Genomic DNA, 24624 nt, shown 5'->3' with positions numbered 1-24624 from the left:
TTACCTCCTCCATCCTCACCAACCAAGGCCTCAAGCACACCTTCCAAGCAATGATTTACTAGTATTTCACTCAATCTAGTCAACTGCATTCACTGCTCACAATGTGGTCCGCTCTATACAAGTGAAGCGAAATACAGACGCGATGACTGCTATATGGAACACCTACTGTCTGTCTGTAAATTGACCCCAAGTTTCCTGTTGCCTGTTATTCCACCTTGTTCCCATTTCTGTCTCAGACCTGCTCTAGTGCTCCAATGAAGCCCAATGCAAGCCTGAGGAACAACTCCTTATCTTCTGCCTAAGTACCTTACAGTTTTCGGAACTCAACATTGAGTTTAAAAGTTTCAGAAAATGAACACCATCCTCCATGCTCATTACCTATGCTCCCATCCCCACTTTCTCTGGCTGCTCATTCCATACACGCACCACCTGCTGTGTGAAACAGTTGCCCCTTAGATCCCTTTTAAATCTTTCCCCTCTCACCCAATGAGCTGCCAGACAAAGTGTTGGAGGCTGGTATAATTGCAACATTTAAGAGGCATTTGGATGAATAGGAAAGGTTTGGAGGGATATGGGCCAGGTGCTGGCAGGTGGGACTAGATTGGGTTGAGATATCTGGTCGGCATGGACGGGTTGGACCGAAGGGTCTGTTTCCACGCTGTACATTTCTATGACTCTATGAGTATGACTCTATGCCCTCTAGGTTTGGACTCCCATACCCTGGGGTAAAGACTTTGTCTATTTACCCTATCCATACTCCTCATACTCCTGCTTCTTTACTATCCTATTACCTGCAACTCTACTTCAAGGAACTATTCACCTGAACTCCAAGGTCTCTTTGCTCAGCAACACACCTCAGGACCTTACGATTAAGTGTATAAGTCCTGCACTACAAAAAGCAATCATGGATCAAACATTTTAAAAATACACTTTTGAGAAATCTTCCATCTAGTTACTATTGTTTGTTATCTGCAATTCAAACAGAAAGCTTATCCTACGTGTCTGAACACAACTAATTACCAATTCATAATAATCTGCACTACCTGTAAAGATCTTAGATTTGGGGTATGAAAGCACAGAGTTCAGGCCATGCCAGAAAACAAATCTGAATAATCTTACATGTTTTTGTACCATCCTCTTGCTTTAAACTCCTATCTTCTGAGGCCAATAACACCTGCTTAATGTTTTGATGACACAAATTAGGTCTTGTTAAGGGAATAGAATAATGTCCAAATTGTGTAAACTGTAGAACAGCGGCATCCTATAAACAACTGCTTTGTCATATTCCATGCCCAGTTTTATTTGAGACTTTGCACAAGGATATTTTACTTGACATGACGACTATGTTGACAAAATGATTTACCCCATCTATTTTGCAGGAAGTCATCATTTTTTTAGTGATCTCATCTCCAAGCAGATAGGACTCTGAAGGCTCTAAATCTTAGTTTGATCCTTATTATTTAAAGAATCTAGGTGACATTTTGACCAATCTCCTCTACACACTGTAGATGTGCATTCATTGTTCAAGACAACTGAATGAGTCTGCTACTAAAATGTAAATTACGAAACTGAACCTTCTTGTAACTCATACAATTTCTTCTGTCTGATCAATATCACCATCTTCTCAGGCAAAACCTTCAAAGTCATGTGTAATTTCAGAAACCTTGTCATTCCATTTGGACAATTAATTGCACAATAGTATTTCAAATCACATCTAAAACACCTATTGACCTTATCCTAAGCGTTCCTGGGGTTCATTCTTCTGTTATACATCCCCAACTCTTTTTGTCTGTTAAAATTGCTATAAGTCCCTCTATCCACACTCCTTTGAGTTATAATTCTCCTTTCATAATGATGCATTTGGCTTATGTCTGGGTGATATCACATTTTTGCTATTTTTAATCCTACACTCTTTGTTAATGTTGACTGTCCCATTTGAGCCATGGATGCCACTGGGAATGAATGGTTAGCCAGGAATTTTTGAATGGTTCTGACATACTTTCCAAAAGTGTGTTTCTTGCTGAAAATCTAAATCTAGTTCACCATGTTCAGCAAAGTCCAACAATTTAAAGGCAAATAAAAAACACAAAAGAACTGCGGATGCTGTAAGTCAGAAACAAAAACAGAAATTGCTGGAAAAGCACAGCAGATCTGGCAGCATCTGTGAAGAGAAATTAGCATTAACATTTCGGGTCTGATAGCCCTCCTCTGAACAAAACTGTTTCTAATGTAAAGGCAAACACTGACTTAGGAATCTGCAAATAGAAATCTTACAATCTTGTATATAGTGTGTTAAATTCTATTAAATATTCTTCATTATGATCATAGCTGATGTAATATTGGACAAATTAGATCCCAATTGGCTGGCACGCCAGTTAGTCATTGGACATAATCACGAGGCTGCCAACATTTTTACAAATGAACATAAGTTTACTAGAGAACCTTGATGCTGCACTCAGGCAAATGAAATCTTTTGTCACTTCACTTCTGGAGTCCAGCTTTTTTATCAAGACTGTAATGAGGTCAGGAGCTGGCAGACCATTTCAGAACTCAAATTGAGGGTCAGCAAGCAGTTCATTGGCTAGGCAAATGCTGCTTGATAGCACTGTTGATGACTCATTCCAACATTTTAATGATGGCTGAGAATAGACTGCTGGGGCAGTTATTAACCTGGATGGATTTGTCCTGCCTTTTGTGTACAGGACATCCTGGAGCAACTTTCCACATTGTTGGGTAGATGCCAGTGTTGTAGCTGTAATAGAACAGCTTGGCTAGGTGTACGGTAAGCTCTGGAGCATAAGTCTTCATTACACATTGCTGGAATATTGTCAGGGCCCAAAGCCTTTGCAGTATCAGTGCCTTCAGCTTTTTCCTGATATCGTGTGGAGTGAATCAAATAGGCTAAGGAAAGGCACCTGTGAGTTAGGGACCTCTGGTAAAATGTAGAGATATGTTTTTGCAAATAGCTACTGAGAGCTGAAATCCTCATGCCCTGCTCCTTCCCAAATTGAAAATAATTCTGCTGAAGATCATTCCTGATGAAGGGCTTATGCCCAAAATGTCAATTCTCCTGCTCCTCGGATGCTGCCTGACCGGGTGTACTTTTCCAGCACCACACTCTTCGACTCTGATCTCCAGCATCTGCAGTCCTCACTTTCTCCTTGCTGAAGATAACAGACATTGATTGTGTAAATTGGCGAAGGTGGCAATTTCCAACAGGTCAGATATTTTAATGGTTACCAGCAACAGATAATGAAACACATATATAACACATATGACTAATGTCATTTACAAAATACCTTGCAAGAACTGTAAAACAACTACATTTGACAAACAGGCAGAAAACTAGCCACCAGGATACATGAACATCAACTAGCCACAAAAATACATGACCCACTCTCACTGGTATCCTTACATACAGAAGGACACCACTTCGAGTGGGACAACACATCCATCCTAGGACAAGAAAAACAGAGACACGCATGAGAATTCCTAGAAGCGTGGCATTCCGGTACTCTATCAACAAACACATTGACTTGGATCCCATTTACCACCCCCTGAGAAAGAGAACGACACCTCAGGAAATGATTCACCACAGGAAATTACATCACCAACCCAAGGAAACCTAAACACATAAATAGAAAGCAGGGCATGCCACCAGTGCTTCATCGGGACGCTCACTGATGATGTTACCTAGTATAATGTCTAAAAACGAACCTTCCAGCTCAGCGAGAAAATCTACATCCAGAACCTCAACCTGAGCTACAAATCTTCTCAAAAAATATATGTATATATTTAAAAGGGGAGAAAAATACATATACACTTGCTGTCATTAATGAATTTGATGCAGACCACAGATCTACTTTTTCAACTTCCTTACATAAAACAGTTATATTTCAATCTCAGATTAGTACTTACGAATTGCTCTTTCAGAATAGAATTTAATTTAGATAAATGTGAGGAGTTGCATTTTGGTATTAGAAATCAGGGCAAGACTTACATAGTTAATGGTAGATCCTTGGGGAGTGTTGTCAAACAGAAGACCCAGGGATTCAGGTACATAGTCTCTTGAAAGTAGCATCACAGGTAGACAGGGTAGTGAAGAAGGCGTTTGCCACACTTGCCTTCATTGGTTAGAGCACTGAGTATAGGAGTTGGGATGACATGTTATAGCCGTACATGACATTGGTGAGGCTACTTTTGGAGTATTGGGTACAGTTCTGGTTGCCCTGCTGTAGGAAGGACATTACTAAATTGGAAAGGGTGCAGAAAAGATTTACAAGAATGTTACCAAGACTGGAGTGTTTGAGTTATGGGGAGTGGCTGAATAGGCCTGGGATGTTTCTCCCTGGAGTATCGGAAGTTCACGGGTGACTTTATAGAATGTTATAAAATCATGAGAGGCATAGATAAGGTGAATAGCCTAGGATAGGGGAGTTCAAAACTACAGGACATAGGTTTAAGGTGAGAAAGAGAAAAATTTAAAAGGGATCTGACGGGCAATTTTTTCACACAAAGGTTGATGTGTATATGGAATGAAGTGCCAGAGGAAGTGGTAAGTTTTGGTACAGTTAGAATATTTAAAAGATATTTGGACAGGTACATGAATAGGAAAGGTTTAAAGGGATATGGGAAAAATGCAAGAAAATGGGACTAATTTATTTTGGGAAATCTGGTTGATGTGGATGAGTTTGACCAAAGGATCTGTTTCTGTGTTATATGATTCTATATGCACCTCTTAAAGTGAAAAGTATATCTAATATGAGCTAGTTTGCTATTGAGAGTTTTTTTTCCCAATCCTGCCTTTCTCAAGCTAATAATTAGCTTTGAATCATCAATTTCATAGAATCATAGAATTTCTACAGTGTGGAAGCAGACCATTCAGCCCATCAAGTGCAAACAGACCCACCAAAGAGCATGCCACTCAGACCTATCCCCTGAATGTATCCCTGTGACCCTGCATTTCCCATGACCAATCCACCTAACCTGCACACCTTTGGACTTTTGGAGGAAACAGGAGCACCTGGAGGAAACCCACACAGACACAGGGAGAATGTGAGAACTCCACACAGACAGTTGTCTGGGGCTGGAATTGAATTCTTTTCAGGGTGGTGGCTGAGTGGAACACTCCAGTCGAAGTTTCTCCACTCCACCCACTCTTCTTCTTTTCTTCTTTCTCTTCTCTTTTTCTTCCACCTAGTGTTTCTTTTTTCTTCTTCTCCTTCTTCTTTTCTTCCCTTTGGCTCCTGGCCTCGGACGACCATTCTGGCCTCCGGTGAGCAACAGTTCTTAGCATCCGGATGAGTCTCTGGAGGTCACTTCCAGCATTGTGCAGCGGCCTCCCAGCCTCCCGAAGCAGCCTTCTGGCGTGGTGTGTCGCCAGTGCGGTGTGGAGCCAGGGCCTGGTGCAGACTGGAAGCTAAGTGCCAGTGTGGTCTGCTGTACTGAACTCTTTTCTGTAATGTTTGACATTTTGTTTCTGCAAAAATTCTTGTAACAGAAGATGCTGTGCCAAGTTCTTTTGTATCTAAGTTACTGCTGTAATTGGCGATATATAAAGTTTTCACTATACTCATTGAGTATGTGTAACAATAAAGGCTATTCTATTTTATTCTATTGTATGAACCCAGGTCCCTGGCACTGAGAAAACAGTGCTAATCACTGAACCACTGTTCCGCTCCAATTTCTATAGGGTAAGTTTTCCAGATTTTTATTGCAACCGTTACTCAAATTCTGTCTTACATGTGAAATCTATTTGATTATACCATGTTTATCTATTAGAATCCCTACAGTGTGGAAATAGGCTCTTCAGCCCAACAAATCCACACTGACCCACTAAAGAGTATCCCACCCAAACCCATTCGCCTACATTTACCCCCTAACCTATACATCCCCGAACACTAAGGACAATTTAGGATTGCCTAATTCACTAACCTGCATATCTTTGGATAGTGGGAGGAAACTGCAGCACCCGGAGGAAACCCACGCAGACACGGGGAGAATGTGCAAACTCCACATAGACAGTTGCCCAAGGCTGCAATCGAACCCGGGTTGCTGGTGCTGTGAGGCAGCAGTGCTAACCACTGAGCCACCGTGTCACCCATATTACTTTGTTCTATTGAATTTGAGCCCACACTGGACATAATCTTACCCAGTTCAAAAATAATTGATGGTCTTGGTCAGTTCTTGATCCAACTCTCCCATAGGTATGATCTTCTGAGAGGCAATCTTCCAATTACTGAGTTCCCCATTTACCATTCAGTTAAAGACAACAACAGGTGAATTTTTGAGGCTGCAAGTCCAACCTAAGAACCTGCAGCTTTGGAAGGAAAGCAGCCTCACTGATGGAGATGGATGCTGCCATTATCCAAGTGAGAATGAAAAGGACATCTCCATCAGTTCTATAGAGTAATGGCTCTAATTAATGCTCATGTTACATTGTTTCCATCCATTCAATTAAGGTCACACAGTCTGTAAGTGGAAACCAAATAGTTCTACTCTAAGGTATTGGAGATACGTTTTTCACTGGCGTGTAGGAGGTTCAGAGGTGATCTGATAGAAGTTTATAAAATAATGAGAGGTATAGGTAGAGTTAACGGTAGTTGTCTTTTCCCTAGGATGGGGGATTTCAAGACTGGAGCACATTTTTAAAGTTAGAGGAGAGAGATTTAAAATGACATAACAGGCAAATTTCTTTTCACAGAGTGTTTGTGGGTGGAATGAACTTCCTGAGAAAGTGGTGGATGTCTGAAAGATATTTGGATAGATACATGAATAGATACATGTGGACGGCACGGTGGCACAGTGGTTAGCACTGCTGCCTCACAGCGCCTGAGACCCGGGTTCAATTCCCGCCTCAGGTGACTGACTGTGTGGAGTTTGCACGTTCTCCCCATGTCTGCGTGGGTTTCCTCCGGGTGCTCCGGTTTCCTCCCACAGTCCAAAGATGTGCAGGTCAGGTGAATTGTGCACGCTAAATTGCCCGTAGTGTTAGGTAAGGGGTAAATGTAGGGGTATGGGTGGGTTGCGCTTTGGCGGGTCGGTGTGGACTTGTTGGGCCGAAGGATTAGATTAGATTACATTTCCACACTGTAATGTAATGTAATCTAATCTAATAGGAAGGGTTTGGAGGGATTTGGGCTTTCAAAACCATTTCCCTCTAATGGCAGATGGTTCTAGTTTATTTTGGGATTATGTTCAGCATGGACTGATTGGACTGAAGGTCGTTTCCATGCTGTATGACACTATGACTAGATGCATCAGATTCCTCAGGTCTTGGTAATTATGTCTGATTAAATGTAATTATACTATTGCTCATATGCTAATTTTGTTATCTAACCATAGCGCCTCCTCTGTAGATACTATACAGTAACGTATCCACTACCATCAATCACTAGATAGGCCTAGGACAAAGCAAAGACAAAGAGATTGGTGGCAGCAAACTACCTCAAACAGCTCTTACTTAGTACTTTTTACTGGTAGAGGTGGCAAATACACAGGGTGCCAGGAGTAGTCATCTGGAGAAAACATCAAACTTTCTTGAGGTACCTTCTGAAAACATTACTAATTTGTAAAACAAAGTTGTAGCAATAGCTGCCAGACTGTCAATATGAAAGGAATATCTTTTCACTGATGGTCTTGGTGTGGCCCACCAATTCCTAGGTGTTCCATTAGGTTAGTGTGGGGATGACAGTAAGTATATGAGGCCTTGCAAGCCAGTCCAGCCAGGTGCCTAGCAAGGCAATCCAGGCATCTATTAGAATCTGTGAGGAGCCCCCTGTTTCCAGTCGATTCCCATTTTGCCCACAATTCAGGATCTGTGCAAACTGGTTACCATCAATTCCAGTAAGATAGGACAGATGAAGGAAATCATTGGCCCACCGATCTAACATTTTCCCATTCCACCATCTTCTTGGAAGAACTGGTAAGACTTCACTCACTGTAGAGAATGCTTAATTTTTGCCAGTCAGAAATAGATGTAATACCATTAAATTACATACAGCATGTTTACCTCTGCTTTTAATGAAATAGAATAGGGGATTCATTGTGCCAACCATGCAAACTGTGTTCAGGAAATAGTAATATTGCCAAACTCAATCAGCTCCCATTCATTTCTGTCACGCCTTCCATGCTTATATACAGAACACACACAAAAATCACGTAGAAATCATTATACATACAATCCATGAAATAAAACCAGATGTTCAAATGAGTTCCTGTTATGGTTACCCACATTCAATTCCCTCTGGAATGGAACTTAAACAAATGTACATAAAAGCTGCAAATGTTGCAGTTCCAAATACTCTACTTGAAAGATTCTAGATTATCTATGATTATCAACTTACCTTGTGTTCTGCTATATTACTATGCTGACTTTTAGCACCATGAGACACTGATGAAAGCAGACCACTTGCTTTTGTGGAATCAATTTCCTGCGAAAGAGCACAGCAATAAATGTGATAGTTAATGTGAAATTTATAACTTTACTTATTTGGGTAAGAATACTAGCCTGACAATAACATCGCACAAATTTAACTTAAATGAAAGACAATTGAAACATCTAGAATATTAATTCTCATATTGTATGCATTTCTTTCATCCTCTTCTAAACTCAGATCAAACTGATCTTCGTCCACTAACATAAGTATATATTTCTTGAAGAAACATTGGTCCTATTTTACAGACTTGGCTTCCAGTTAGAGTGGGAGAATTCTGGAGTGTGCTGAAGGACTAGATAGGTGTGATCTGTTGTATGTAGGTAACTTCAAGCCTGAAATAATTTGGTGTGTATTAGGATATCCATTTTTCTGATTTAATTGGAAATGTCCTGTTGAGTATAAAGTATGAAGTTTATTGAACTTCTGTAAGTATTTGAAAATAATATGAATCTGACCTACAGTACTACAAAAACTGTTAGAAAAACAGCACCTCAGTCTGAGTCCACCAGTTTCTTCTTCACTATTACCAATTCTCCATGACATCATTGGCAGGATTGATTTGTTGCACTCAATTAAGTATTAATTCTTTTGGATCCATATACAACAGCTCTCTCCGTGTCTTTTTTTTTATCTCATAGTACTATTGTTATACATTTGTTGATATATTTACAATTATCACTACCACAATTCTTTGAATTTACAAATTCAGACAATCTGGATCATAGAATCATAGAATCATAGAATTCCTACAGTGTGGTTACCTAGTCATGGTGACGAAACACCTGAAAATAAATCTTCCAGCTCAGTGAGCTAACTTACATACTTATGATCATAGAATCCCTACAGTGTGGAAACAGACCCTTCGGCCTAACAAGTCCACACTGACCCTCCGAAGAGTAACCCACCCAGACACATTCCTCTACATTATGCACCTAACCTGCACATCCCTAAACACTATAGACAATTTAGCATGGCCAATTCACCTAACCTGCACATCTCTGGACTGTAGGAAGCAACCACAGCACCCGGAGGTAACCCACACAGAAATGGGGAGAATTTGCAAACCTGTGGCTGGAATCAAACCTGGGTTCCTGGCGCTGAGAGAGCAGTGCTAACCACTGAGCTACCATGCCACTCCATATTGTACTTTTTCTGTTTAAATTCCTGGCTCACACCTGTTATCCTATTTCTAATGGTGGCAGATTACTTAGGCGATAACATTTATTGCAATTCGATATCCGTGGGAATGGCCTCAACCAGGATCTTGGGTTCACGTCACACTATAGGTGACTCCACTGTACTATACACTCACTCACACACATTCCTATACACACACACCCATGCAGACTCTCTCTCATACAAAAGCTCGCTTTCATATGTACACACAAACACCCCCTGCACTCACACACATGCATGCACCCTCTTACATGCATTTACCCCATCACACTCGCACACACTTAACCAAGCCTACACACACTCTCTATCACATGCATGCACACTCATATGCACACACTCACTCTGCCTCTCCTACACACGCACACATATAAGTTTTATGGGGTGAATTTGTTTTTGCAGAATTACATTTTATTTTGCTCTAAAACTGCATGAATCCATGTAAAACTCTCTAATCCCACTTTAGAAATAGAACCAGTCTAATTCAACACTGGGACACAGACAGACCTCACACCTTAATGCATTGTCTGAGCTGAGATGACACCTGTTGTTAGAAAAGCTAGGCTTTTCTTGAGAATGTAATTTAAAAGACGTTCTGGGATATACATATCATAGATCAGAAAAAACATTCCATTCTAAAAGTTGAAAGACTTGATCTAAAATTGTTTAATGTATCATCACATCTCTATGACACTGTACTCATTTGGCTATAAATTCTGTGTCTTATTGTCTTTTTCTCCACAACCACCTGAGGAAGAAGCAGAGCTTTGAAAGCTCGTGTTTCCAAATAAGCCTGTTGGACTATAACCTGGTGTTGTTTGATTTTTAACATTCTCTGAAGCTGCAACACTATATTCTGCGTACTGTTCAACAGAACAATCTAGGTTATCCGAACACCATTTATCCGAATTTTGAATTATCTGAACAAGATCTCAAGGTCCCGTAAATGCTTCCTTTGTTTACGATCAGATCCCTGCCCGTCTCATTCGGATATTCGAGGTTGTTTTGTATTACTCTGATGTACTCATGTAAGGTATGATTTGACTGGTTCGCATGCAAAACAATACATTTTACTGTATCTCAGTACGTGACAATAATATCAAATCAAAAATCAGAATCAAAAGGTCAGTGATAAATAATTGCCTGATTTAATGGGAACTTTATCAATGAAACAAAGGATTAGTCATCAGCTCAAGGGTATTAATCTTTTAGTCCTGACTGCAAATGGCTCCCTTTTCCTGAACAAAGAGGAAAAGAACATTTCAACCAACCCTCTTAGTAAAAAGTCAAAGTCACCATAACAAAACTTAATGTTGAGGATGGACCCACGAATAATTGACAACTTAAGGGCCCAATCAGGATATAGTGGGTGGTGACATCAGTGACTGTCCATCATTCTTAACAGGATTCGGATTTCACCAGTTTCCTCATTTCCCCTCCCCCCACCCTGTCTCAGTCAAATCCATCAAATTCAGCACCGCCTTCCTAACCTGAGATCTTCTTCCCGACCTCTCCGCCCCCACCCCAGTCTGACCTATCACCCTCACCTTGACCTCTTTCCACCTATCACATTTCCGACGCCCCTCTCCCAAGTCCCTCCTCCCTACCTTTTATCTTAGCCTGCTGGACAAACTTTCCCCATTCCTGAAGAAGGGGGAAACATCGATTCTCCTGTTCCTTGGATGCTGCCTGACCTGCTGCGCTTTTCCAGCAACACATTTCCAGCATCATTCTTAACAGAAAATTGGAGATTGAGCATGTGCCTCATAAACCAATTAGCAATAGGTCTCATCCAATTTAGGCTATTAAAATTGTATTGCTGTAAGTGATCATGTTTGTGGGATGTGGCTTTAAAAGTAAAAAGTAACAGCGTTTGGTGATCAAGAAGTTAAGATATCCTGCCATCCAATTGAAAAGGGAGGGGCCGTGGGGTTTTGGAAATAGACAAGAGACCAAGTGTCAACCTATACCTTAAACTGAATTGGAAATCAAGAGCTATAATGCACCTGTAAAGTTGCTGCTTTGTTTTAATCGATAATATTTATAACCTAGGTATAGCTTCCTGAGTTACTGCACCAGACTGTGTCCTGTTGCCTTATTGGTAAAACCTTTTTAAAAAGTTTTTCCTGGATTTGAGTTTACATTTTAAGATCTTGGGCAGCACGGTGGCTCAGTGATTAGCACTGCTGCCTCACAGCACCAGGGTCCCAGGTTCGATTCCAGCCTCGGGCGACTGTCTATGTAGAGTTTGTACATTCTCCTTGTGTCTGCGTGGGTTTCCCCTGGGTGCTCCAGATTCCTCCCACAGTCACAAAGATGTGCAGGTCAGGTGAATTGGCCTGGCTAAATTGCCTATAGTCTTTGGTGCATTAGTCAGAGGGAAATGGGTCTGGTGGGTTACTCTTCGGAGGGTCGGTGTGGACTGGTTGGGCCGAAGGGCCTGTTTCCACACTGTAGGGAATCTAATCTAAAAATTACAGATAAGCTTATCCTGTAATTTGCTGAATATCAATGGTTCTCTTTGTCCTAACCTACGGATGGCACATAATTCACAATTGGCAATATGCTGCTAGTGTCCTGGAGAACCCAGGCCATCATTCTGTTGACTGAGCTACAGCTTGACACTTGGTGATTCACAATTCAGGCCAAGGTTGATAGAAAACACAGGCTAAGTTTCTGTACTAAACAAGAATTTTTATTTATTACAAGTAATTAGACAACAGCTACAGATAAACAGATATAAATCATTGACATATAAACACACATAAGCAAACGAATAGGGAAAAAACAGATTATTGGATAAGGTGGGAAAAATACTGAAAATCATTTCAGTGGTCTTTGCTTCCCAGTTCCAATGTTGAAATGATCTTTTTTCAGCTCTACAGGTCCTTGGTGTTCAGTTGTCTTTCTGTAGAAGTTTTCACTTGTTCATACGAAGTACAGAATGATTGATTCACTTGGAAAATGTCTCTGATTTATCAATTCAAAATTCACAGCTCACAGAGACTAATTCATGAAAGCTACCGAATATACTCGAGCAATTTTTGAATTGTTTTGACTTTTTAAAGTTAAATTCATGGGGTCGACTATAACATGGATACGACTGCTGAGGGGCTAAAATTCATGCCCCTCAAAATTCATATCGTATCATTAGTAGAAACCCAAATGATCTCTAAATGAAAAAAAAGAATTACAGTAATTCTGAAAACCTGGAGCGGAGAACAGCCAAAGGACTGGCAGACTGGGAGTGGAGCTGAACAACTGGCAGACTGGAAAGCTAGAATGGGACGTGATGGCCAGCACACTGACTCATAAATGTTGATCTGTTACCTGTGAAGAACTAGGGTCGACCTTTACATGGGATATATGGAAACTTCCAGGTTATTTGGCCAAAAATAGGGTGTTGTCTTTTACATGAGATCGATTAGTACTCGAGTATATACTGTATTTGTTTTTTTTAGGTTTAAATTAAGTTATTTTTAACTGCACTTTCTGCTGGAGAGGACGATTGCACACATTTATTAGATTAGATTAGATTACAGTGTGGAAACAGGCCCTTCGGCCCAACAAGTCCACACAGACCCGCCGAAGCGAAACCCACCCATACCCCTACATTTACCCCTTACCTAACACTACTAACCTAGCAATTTAGTATGGCCAATTCACCTAACGTGCACATCTTTGGACTGTGGGAGGAAACCGGAGCACCCGGAGGAAACCCACGCAGACACGGGGAGAACGTGCAAACTCCACACAGTCAGTCGCCTGAGTCGGGAATTGAACCCGGGTCTCTGGCGCTGCGAGGCAGCAGTGCTAACCACTGTGCCACCGTGCCGACCAATCATTTCTGTGTCTTCTCTCTCTGTGTCTGTGCCTTTGTAACTTGTTTCATTTTCAACCTGCTCAGACAGCTGAGAACCAAACAGCTTCATTTGTAAACATCTCCTCAGCCCCTGATGATGTGCACATTGTAGGAATCCACAGTTATAAAAATAGAGTTCATGTTAGATTTCAAGTTATGCAGCCTTCCCGGTGAATCCTGTTTTTAAGATGTTCTTTCTCATTGCAGTCCACAGTTTTTAAAGGCCCAAAAATAAATAGACACTGTGTTTACAATGATTGTCTAGGTGTAGTTGGTCTGTGTCTTGGTATGTGTCATTGGGAACATCACATAGAGCACAGAGATCTATGTTACATAGTTGCTCAGAATGAGCTTGGACAAAAACTATTGCATCGTTCTCCAGACTTCAGGTATGTGAGAAGGCTCTGATGGAAAGAGCTCTTTATACCACCAGGCTACATGTTGGTGCTGATATGCAAGTGTTGGTATGACACATTCTGCCTATTAGCTTTGACAGTCTTCTCAAGGAAGCAAACAAGGGATCGATCCTTCCAGCAAGGCCTTGAGGGTGTTACCTGCTGACTACTGCCTGATGTATTTGTGGTCAAAGTGTTTTTCTGCAATAATGTCTCCACAAGGGAGAGCTGGTACAGTGCAGTGCAACTAACTGGAGTTCCCAAAGCAATGTGGCTAGACCAATCTTTCCTAACAGTGGAGACAGTTAGGTTCTCAGCACTTAGTAGCTTGGACCAGGAGAATGACAGGATATCGCACATGTATATGTGATATGCTCTCCAGAATGGGTTTTGGGGAAGGAATCTGCAATTGGATCTGACTGCTCTACACCAACACCATTAGTGCAGCCTCAATTAATGGATGGGAATTAGAGCTTCCCGGTCAGATCCAGAGTCAGACAGGGCTGCCCACTGTCTTCTGCCTTGTTTGTGTGTTATACAGAGCTTTTTGCTGAGTCCATCAGGAAGAATGAGAGCCTGAGAGGGATGAGTATTTCAGTCCGCATGGACCTGCAGGTTAAAGCCTTCCTTGTACATGGAAGATGTTGCTGCTTTCTGTTCGGTTCCATCATTAGTTCACAGACTCATGAGGATCTGCAACTAGTATGGACTGGCCTTGGGAGCCAAAGTGAATCGAGGCAAGAGCGAGGCCTTGTTCTTTGGGAACTGGGCCAACTGATCCTTTATCCCGTCACCATCAGGTCAGATTATTTGAAGGTCCTGGGAATACAGTTTGGAGGGACTGGGGCATGCACAAAATCTTGGGAGGAGCGCATTGTAACAGAAACTGGTCTTTTGGGAGCACTGCTCCCTCTCCATTGTTGTCAAAAACCTGGTCATCAGGTGTGAGGTACTCTCTCTGCTGTTGTATGTGGCATATGTCTGGTCCATTCTACAAAACTGTGAGTTGCAGTCACCTGAGTTATTTTACATTTCATCTGGAGGTCTAAGATGGACCATGCCTGCATTGACTCAACGTATAAAACTCTGGACAAGAGGAAGAATGTACCCAATGCCACCTTCATCCTGATAGCCACCTTTGTGTGTAGCTGCATCAAGCTGTGCATAGACCCTCATACGTAAATACTTAGTGTCACTATGCATTGAAGTTCTATCTGTTCCCTGGTGATGTGAAGAATGGGACTGGCCTCATTGCCGCAGAATGCTCTAAGTAGTTGGACCGTTCCATATCACCTTTCTTTGTGGAGAAATTTGATCACAAATACATCAGAAAGTAGTGAGCACATAGCATCCTTGAGACTCTGTGGGAAAAGGAGAGGATGGATCCTGTTGCGTGGTTCCCTGAATAGACTGTCAAAGTCATTTGGCAGAATGCCTCATCACGAGAACTTTCCAACAAGCACTAAGGCATTGAATTGAATTTATTGTCACGTGTACTGAGGAACAGTGAAAAGCTTTGTCTTGTGAGCAATACAGGAAGATCACAGAGTTAAGTAGTATAAATAAGTAAATAATAGGTAAACAGTAGCAAAAACAAAAAACACAAGTCCAGGCGAATGTTAAGAATTTGTGAGTCCATTCAGTATTCTAACAACAGTTGGGTAGAAACTGTTTCAAAAACCAGCTGGTGCGTGTGTTCAGGCTTCTGTACCTTCTCTCCGATGGTAGAGGTTGTAGAAAATCATTGGGATGGATCTTTGAGAATGCTGGGGGCCGTTCCTTGACGGCAGGCCTGGTAGATGGATTTTTGTTGAGGTTCATCCCAAGCAACTCCATAATGCAGGACTCTGCGCTCTACAGTCTGCAGTCCAGTAACTGCAAACATTGACCGTGCCTGGAGGACCATCAACTCAGTGAACGATGCTCTTTGGTCTGCCCAAAACTTGTTGGTCTTCCAGATCAAGAAGTTGACCTCAACCGAGGGTTGCGACTGGCATATCCCAAGGTCCGGGACTATGTGCTGAGGGACACACTAAAGCTGCTGCGAAGATGCAGTGGGGAAAGACCTGAGGTCTTCCCGCTGTTGTTTACAGGGGGCCTGTTCAGTTATCGGGCCCTCTTAGTGCCCCAAATGCATGTAAATATAGTCCTGTATGTGTAAGAGAGATCTTTGGTTTGTTTGGATAGAGTCAAACTCTATCCTCAGCTTTGTTTGTTTGTTTTCTTGATACGCTACTGAACAGAGCCAAACTGCATTTGTGAGTATGTATAGATATAAAATATGTTTATATATTTTTGAAATAAAAAGATCCTTAGCACTTGGGATTTTCATACTGAGGGTGTTGCATAGCTTGATGCAACTGTTTACTTATAGCAGTAAAGACCCCTGTTTGATCACTTAAAATTTACTAAAACAACCACTTACAGTTATAAACTACTTTTACTAAATGTTTCAAGCCTGAGCATTAAAAGCAAAATGATATTAATTTCAATTTTTAAACCTACGCTACTTTAGTTAGTTTCTACACGCTGACGTGAGTATGGAATGTTGTAAATTTCTTCTGCTTCGGAAATATTTGAAGTATGCTCTTTGTGCATTTGGTACTTTCCTACTCAGCTCAACAAGTGAAAGCGTCAACACTAAGGCCCACGGAAACACTGGCCTTACTTGCCAATCTTTAAAGTTTCATTCGCGTCCATGTACGTTAGGCACGCATGTTTAAAATTTCCACAAACTGGAAGCTTTTTAGTTTTTAGTGTGACACTATAAAATGCTTTATAAAGACTAAGTGCGCACATCTCAAAGATGATTGTTTTTAAAAAGTGCGTCAAAAACAAAATACCTGAAATGACTGCCTGTTGCATCTGAAAATCTGGTCATAATTTTACAAGTGCATTTAAGAATTCACTGTACAGCCACAGATAATTCCGACATTACTCTGTAACACGGCGGCTTTAACCAGTTTTGTGATGGTGATGCAATCACGCAGGGTTGATCCTTGGCCATAAATGCTCAAGATCTATGTAGTTTAAATCAACCAGGTAAAAACAATGACTGCAGATGCTGGAAACCAGATTCTGGATTAGTGGTGCTGGAAGAGCACAGCAGTTCAGGCAGCATCCTGATTTTACTGCTCCTCGGATGCTGCCTAAACTACTGTGCTCTTCCAGCACCAATAATCCAGAATCGATGTAGTTTCAAGCAAACTTCCGCAATAGTTTGGTAATTTATTTTGGCGGCGATTACGATGGATATCCAAGATTAGTGTATAAAGACCAACATTTAAAATAGTAATCGCTGATCAAGCTTCGTTTCTTTGCTCAAATATAACTGCCTGAACTTCTGCGCTTTTCCAGCGCCACTAATCCAGAATCTGGTTTCCAGCATCTGCAGTCATTGTTTTTACCTCTACAACAATAAACGTGTCAACATTTTTCAGCGCAGCGGCAACCGAATTGAAAGTCATTTCCGTATTTTCTCTTACTCCGAGCTCTGCATCTTTGTCATTAAATTCATGGGGATTCCCATATGAAGCAATGCAATATTATCTTCATGTACTACTGAAAAATTTTAATCCGAATGTTCAAACATATTAAGAGGATGAATATGCAACATAGACGCTGATTGTCAGAATTATGCACACGTCACTGTAAACCCAACCCACACAACACGCAGCTCATCTACATACGCATAAGGTTCAACACTAAAATAAAGGAATAAAACTTAATATTTAACAAATGTTGCCACACAGGGTTTAATATTGCCTCGTACAATGTTAATCTATGTTAGTATATGTCCCCGGGATACAAGTTGCGACAGCTCAATCTAATGTTAAGGAGGGACGTTACCAATTGGGTACGAGGAATTGGTACGATTCTGTAGTATACTCTGGTTTCTCTTCAGATCGTATAAATCTTTCGCCTTTTACTAAAGATTTCCGTGGAGAGGAACACTCAGAGTTTTAAATAATTTTTTGTGGCTCTACTTTTAGTAGGGCTGTTTTACTGTTCAAAGAAAGATTTTATGTTTGTCAGTGCATATCAAAAATGTCTGGATGTAATTTACCATTTGGATGGTTGTAGTTCAGCTTTTTGAACATAGAGGGCAAAAAGTCCAATAAACTCAGATGAATTTGCAGGACCCTAGCGGAGACATTCCTGATTGGTATGCAAATATAAACTTATCGAAGTGGAAATAAAGTTTTTGTTTGTTCTCAATATACAAAGACTATAGAATTGAACTGCTCTAGTGACTATTAGAATCAGCTTTATTGTCACATGTACTCAAACGTGTACAGTGAAATGTTTACAAGTTGTCACCTCCAGTGCCACTTTAGGTACCCAGGAACAGGTTCTTCATTTAGAAGATCTCATTTAGAGAAATAAAAAGTCCAGCATTGCAAAAGTAGAACTTCAGAATAACAGTGCTCCTATCCAGACCATGCTGAGACCTAGCTTGTACTCCATACTGGGCCTTAGTTCCAGACCACACCAGGCTTCACTTGAAGATCATGAGGTTGGAAGATTGTTCTGGAATCACCTAAGGCCCGAAGTCCATGCTGAGTCCATGCCAAGCTGAAGGCCACTACGCCCAGGCCGAGAGGACCCCTCCTTATGGATGAGCTGAGGCCAGGAGTTGCCGGAGGTCCAAAGAGAAGGGTTAAAAACACAAGGGAAAAAAAACAATGGACCTTCTCCAGAGTGGACAAGCTGCCATGTTGGACCGGAAGATATATGTGTGTCTAAAGATTTTTTTTGAAAATAAAGCATATATTTAATATTTTAAAAATCTATCATCTACAATCACAGGTGAGGTGCTAGAAGACTGAAAGGTAGCTAATGTGTATTTGATTTATTTACTGTCACATGTATCTTGCTACAAAATAGTGAAAAGTGTTGTATAGTGTAGCCACTCTCCAATGCCATCTTCAACCACAGAAAAATTAACTAAAACAAAGACTATAAAGGCAGCAAAATGAAAATATAAATAAAGTCAGGTTGTAAGTTTGCTTGCTGAGCTGGTAGAGTCACCATGCTAGGTAACATCATCAGTGAGCTTCTGGCGAAGCGTGGGGATTCTGTCCTGTTTGCTATTTATCTGTCTCAGTTTGTTATGGTGGGTGAGATCATTTCTGGTTCTGTTTCTGAGAGGTTGATAAATGGGATCCAAATCTATATATTTGTTAATGGAGTTCCGGTTTGAATACCAGGCCTCCAGGAATTCCCGTGCGTGTCTTTGTTTAGTCTGTCCCAGAATAAATGCATTGTCCCAGTCAAACTGGTGTCCCTCTTTATCTGTGTGTATGGAAACCAGTGATAGTTGGTCATGTCTTTTGGCAGCTACTTGGTGCTAATCTATCCTGGTGGCTAGTTTCCTGCCTGTTTGTCCAATGTAATGTTTGTTGCAGTCCTTGCAGCGTATTTTGTATATGACGTTTGTTCTGCTGGTTGTTGGTACAGGGTCCTTTAGATTCATCAGCAGCTGTTTCAGTGTGGTGGCAGGTTTGTGGGCTATCATGATGTCTAGGAGTCGGAGCAGTCTGGTCGTCATCTCTAAGATGCCTTTGATGTAAGACAGGGTGGCTAGAGTCTCTGGGCATGTTGTGTATTCTTGTTAGATTTGTTGTGCAGGAATTGGCGGATTGCACTTATCAGTACCCGTTGTTCCTGAATACATTATGCAGGTGTTTGTCCTCAGCTTCCCCTAGTTCCTGGGTGCTGCAGTGTGTTGTAGCCCATTTAAATAATGTCCTGATGCAGCTCCATTTGTGGGTGTTGGGATGATTGCTTCTGCACCTCCTGTTCTTTTTCTTTTTTTCTCCCTCTTTTCCTCTCGTCTGAGGCCCAAAGCGGGGACATCAGGGTCTAGAGCGAAGAAGGGGCAGTGGCCCAGTGTGTAGCACAGCGACAGCTAACAGTCAGACCACATGGAAGCCCCCTGCACTGGCCTGCTGTGGAGTCCCCTTGGAGACCGACAGTGATGTTTGTCTTTTTAACTTTGCATCTTGTTTTTCTGACCTATGGTTATTCTGTGTATAGCTGTAACTTTTTTTTCTTCATTTTTCAGTTCTGTAGCGAAGGATTGTACCCAGGGGTACTCTGAACCTAAGATGGTACGATGTGTTGGTGACATTGTTACACTGTAACTAATCTGTAGCCAAGAAGCTGTACCCAGGTACCTTTGTACCTAAGATGGCACTGTAAGTGGCAACTAATCAACTTTTCACTGTACTCATTTGAGTGCATATGACAATAAAGCTAATTCAATTCAATTATATACTGTCGAATAATAAAATGTACTAAAGTAAATAAATACCATGTGATATCCATTACAGAGATGTGGCTACACAATGACAAGTATTGAGTACTAGATATTGAGGGGTTATCACTGTAATGGATTAGGCCAGACCACTCAAAACATCCTTAAACAGACAGCCCTAGACCTAACTTTGCAATTTATTTCGGTAAGTGTACAGTGAAAAGTACCCAGATTAAGTTAGCAAGGCTGACTACTAGATTTTAAAACAGACAAAAAATGTATTCACAAAATTACACAATGAAACACAAAGAGCAGAAGAAAGAACCCCTACAGAACTCAGCCTATTCAACTAGAATTAGTTAAGCTGTTCCAAATATACACAACAGTCCCAATTTGCAAACTCCCTTTAAAAACCAGTATAAATGGAACACATGCTGACAGGTTGAAGTTGAAGGGCAGAAAAGAGAGATAGTTTCCACACAGCTCCTTGTTGAACTTCCCAGTTCAAGACTGAACTGAAAAATGCTCAGCTCAAGAGCTGACCACTCCCCTCTCTTTATACAAGTCACCTCTGAAGCATGACCCTTTTGGTCTTAAATCTCATCTGCTTACATATAAACAAAAGGCTTCCCAAAATCTTTTTCATCTCTGTACCAAACCAGACTGACCGGAGTCTGGCCTGGTTTATTGCCCCTCTGAAAAAAATCAAGGACAGAGTCTCCTTGAGCCAAGGAACAGCTTTTATAAAGAAAAATGGATTAGCTTTATGACTATCACAATTAAGCAGAACTGGATGCTGGGTTAAGATGGAATGGTAATACTGTTAGTCACAGATATCATTGGTGCAATTGTTAGAGAGACTTTGCTTCAGGGTCAAGAGATCAAGATGTAGAACTTGTTTGGATAGAGATGAGGAATAAAGGTAAAGTCACCATGGTACTACCAAACCATACAGCTGATTTCTCATCAGAGAGAGATGACTAGTGGTGCTTCAACCTGAGGTTCACCATGCCTCAGATGAGGGAAGAGGTTAAGGAGAGTCTTTCAACTGGGTCAGTTAGCTCAGTAGGCTGGACGGCTGGTTTGCAATACAGTTCAATTCCCACACTGGCTGAGGTTACCTTGGAAAATATGAATGTTGGGGGAAAGAAGTCACCAGTGGAAGTAACCTATAGGCATCCTAAGTGTAACAGCAATGTAGGATGAAGTGGACGGTAAAGAATATGGCTGCTTGGGTTAAAGAATTGTGGTGCTTTTAATCTACACTTAAACCACAAGAATCAGATTGGCAATGGTAGGCTGGAAGAGACTTTCATAAATAGCCTTTGAAATTGTTTTTTTAGAACAGCACACTCTGGAACCAACCAAACAGCAGGTCATTTATTAATTTTGCTATTGCGTAATACAGTAAGATTAATTAATAGCCACAGAGTAAAGGCACTCCTAGATAGCAACAACCAATATATGATTGAATCTTACATTAGGTTTAAAAAGAAGAGTGGTTCTCAGACTATTATCTTAAACTTAAGTAAGGTCAAGTATGTGGCCATGAAAGCAGAGCTAACTGGAGTAAACTCGGATACTAAGTTAGGGGACAGATCAATTGAGAAATGGCAGATTTTTCAGGGATATTTAAAAGTACTCAGAATAAATATATTTTGAATATCATTATTTAAGGTCTTTCTGCATATTACAATGAGACTGCGTTCAGTTATTGGACCTCTCAATGCCTCAGATACATGTAAATAGGTCTTAGTACCTAGCATATATTAAGAAATGCCTTTAGATTAGTTGTAACTATTGAAAAAGTCAAACCAGAATGATTGTTTCCTTCTCTGGATACAAAGTCTGTATAGAGATGGAAATGTGTTGCTGGAAAAGCGCAGCAGGTCAGGCAGCATCTAGGGAACAGGAGAATCGACGTTTCGGGCATTAGCCCTTCTTCAGGAATGAGGGAAGTTGGTCCAGCAGGCTAAGATAAAAGATAGGGAGCTTTATCTTAGCCTGCTGCACCAACTTCCCTCATTCCTGAAGAAGGGCTAATGCCCGAAACGTCGATTCTCCTGTTCCCTAGATGCTGCCTGACCTGCTGCGCTTTTCCAGCAACACATTTCCATCTCTGATCTCCAGCATCTGCAGACCTCACTTTCTCCTCAAAGTCTGTATAGATCTGAACTGCTTTTGTGAGTATGCATGGACATAAAGATTTCTTTTTTTATGAATAAAGTATATTTTTACAAAAAAAATTGACTATAGGGGAAAAGTTCTGAAGGGAGGACTTATTGTTTGTGGTTAAATAAAGAAGTTAAAAAGGGATCAAGCTTAAGGAAATGATTATAACCACGTACAAGTGAGTACCAAATCAGATAATTAAACAACATATAAAAAATGGCAAAGCATGACTCAAAGATGAATTGGGAGAAATAAATTAAAATATGAGAGGACACAAAGAACAATTTCTACAGGTGAAAAAGGAAAAGAACAAGTAACGTGAGTGTGGCCTTCTAATGAGTGAGAATAGGGGTCTGATGGTGGATAATAAAGACTTGGAACATGAAGTGAAGCAATATTTTGCTTCTGTCTTCACTTTCGAGGATACAAAAACACATTCCAGTAATAGCTGTAAATCAGGAGGTTGAAGGGAGAGAAAAACTTGGTGAAGTTACCATCACTTGGTAAAAGGTGCTAAGCAAACTGATGAAACTGTGAGCTGACACATCTCTGGGTCCTGATGGAATTTGTCTGTGTGTCTTAAAAGAGGAGGCTCATGAGATACAGGCAGTAAATACTTTAGTGCTAGTTTTCCAAAATTATCCAAATCTGGAAAGATCCCATCAGATCAGAATTTAGCAAATATGACTCCTCTATTCAAAAAGGGAGGGAGGCAGAGAAAAGTAAAGTATGGGCCAGTTTGCTTGACATCTGTCATTGGGAAGGTGTTAGAAAATCTCAATGTAATTGGGAAGAGTCAGCATAGTTTTGCGAAAGGGAAATCATGTTTAATCATTTTACTGGAGCTTTTTCAAGGAGTATAATGTGCTCTGGATAAGGTATACTATACTTAGATTTTCAGAAGATATCTGAGGAACTACCACACAATAATTGCGCAAAGTGTGAGCTCAAGGAAAACAAGAAAATGGATTTCTCTCTACAGAGGTAGAAAAATGCATCACTTTTGGTCAACGATGATTAGCTCTTCAAGGTAAAAAGGACAAGGTGTTCATCTGTCTGTCTGTGTTCTGGAATGTGTGGGCAGGTTACCAAATACAACCAGTTGTCTCTGGGATCTTTGCAAACACAGCCTCCCCAGGAAATACAGCACCTAGATTATTTCAGATGCTCTTTAAGAAAACCGTCAGATATCACACTGTATTCACACCGAGACTTTTGTTTCAGAAACAGGAGAAGTAATGTGAGAAGCTTCACATTCAACAGACTGTTTACCAACTACTCCAAAACAGAATCTGAAATCTGATAGTAATAAAGCCAGGCAGGTCAGTAAACAAGCAGTTATCACAAGACAAGTGACAAAAGCTAATGCTCGAAACGAGACTCTCCTACTCCTCGAATGCTGCCTGACTGACTGTGCTTTTCCAACACCACACTTTTTGACTCTGATCTCCATCGTCTGCAGTCCTCTCTTTCTCCTACTACTAAGAAATGCCCTGTTTAAAAACAATGCTCCAATGTCCTCTCATTTGTCTATTTGAAATAAATCCAGTTATCCACATTCTCCAAACCCAAGATCTTTTCTTAAGATCAAATACGAAGCCTTCATAACAAAATACAGAAAAAAATAGTCCTTCAAAGTCTGAAATTCAATTGTTGGAAACAGGGCATTGAGGAAGTAAAACAATTTTTTTCTTTGCTGTGGGAAACAACAGGGGACCAATATGCATTCCAAAACAAGCTAGTCTACAAGAGAACTCCAGTACTATAGTTACAAGTTTTCAGTTGAAATGTGTACTGTATATTGAATATTGGAAAAAGATTCATACCAAAAGTCTGCCAAATTGTACAAAAATCAAAATGTTATCCTAAAATATTGACAAATACTATACTAACAATCCTTTCTTGAAACATTCTGGAGAAGTTTTCAGAAACTTACTTTTTTATGTTCAAATACACTGCCATGCCGACTTGTATTGCTGCCATGCTGACTTTTAGTACCATGAGAAGTTATTGAATGCTGTCCACCTGATTTTATGGACTCAAGTGGTCTTTCCTGAAAAAAATCAAAAATGATATTTATTTGAAAGTGTTTTTTTTAATACTGTCCACATAACAGACTGTTAGTTAAAATTAAAGCTTCTGTAATTGAAGGAAACTTATTCACCTATTTAAACATTTGGCTAAGTGGTCAAAGGCAGTAAATAGTTGTGATGTTTACACACTTAATTTGGGAAGAAATAACAAGCAGTATACCATATATATCCTTGCTGTGGTCTTGACTATTCACTCAATGTATTAATGACTTCCAAAACAGCAAGTCCTATA

General features: G+C 40.6%; 1 protein-coding gene and 1 non-coding gene across 2 annotated transcripts in view; one reads left to right on the top strand and one right to left on the bottom strand.

Moving 5' to 3' along the window:
- adgb (androglobin) overlaps window positions 1–24624 on the bottom strand; it is a 261632-nt gene that overhangs the window by 141409 nt on the left and 95599 nt on the right. The window contains exons 16-17 of the mRNA XM_043696854.1: window positions 24236–24352; window positions 8346–8432 (exon numbers count right to left, since the gene is read on the bottom strand). Coding sequence (XP_043552789.1) covers window positions 8346–8432; window positions 24236–24352 — 204 coding nt within the window. The remainder of the gene's footprint in view (window positions 1–8345; window positions 8433–24235; window positions 24353–24624) is intronic.
- Window positions 17753–17867, top strand: LOC122553291. Its single transcript, XR_006312672.1, has one exon. It is a non-coding gene; the product is annotated as a U5 spliceosomal RNA (small nuclear RNA).

This window comes from Chiloscyllium plagiosum, chromosome 9, assembly GCF_004010195.1.
Source record: "Chiloscyllium plagiosum isolate BGI_BamShark_2017 chromosome 9, ASM401019v2, whole genome shotgun sequence".
Classification (NCBI taxonomy): Eukaryota; Metazoa; Chordata; class Chondrichthyes; order Orectolobiformes; family Hemiscylliidae; genus Chiloscyllium; species Chiloscyllium plagiosum.
This window is presented reverse-complemented; position numbering and strand designations above follow the sequence as displayed.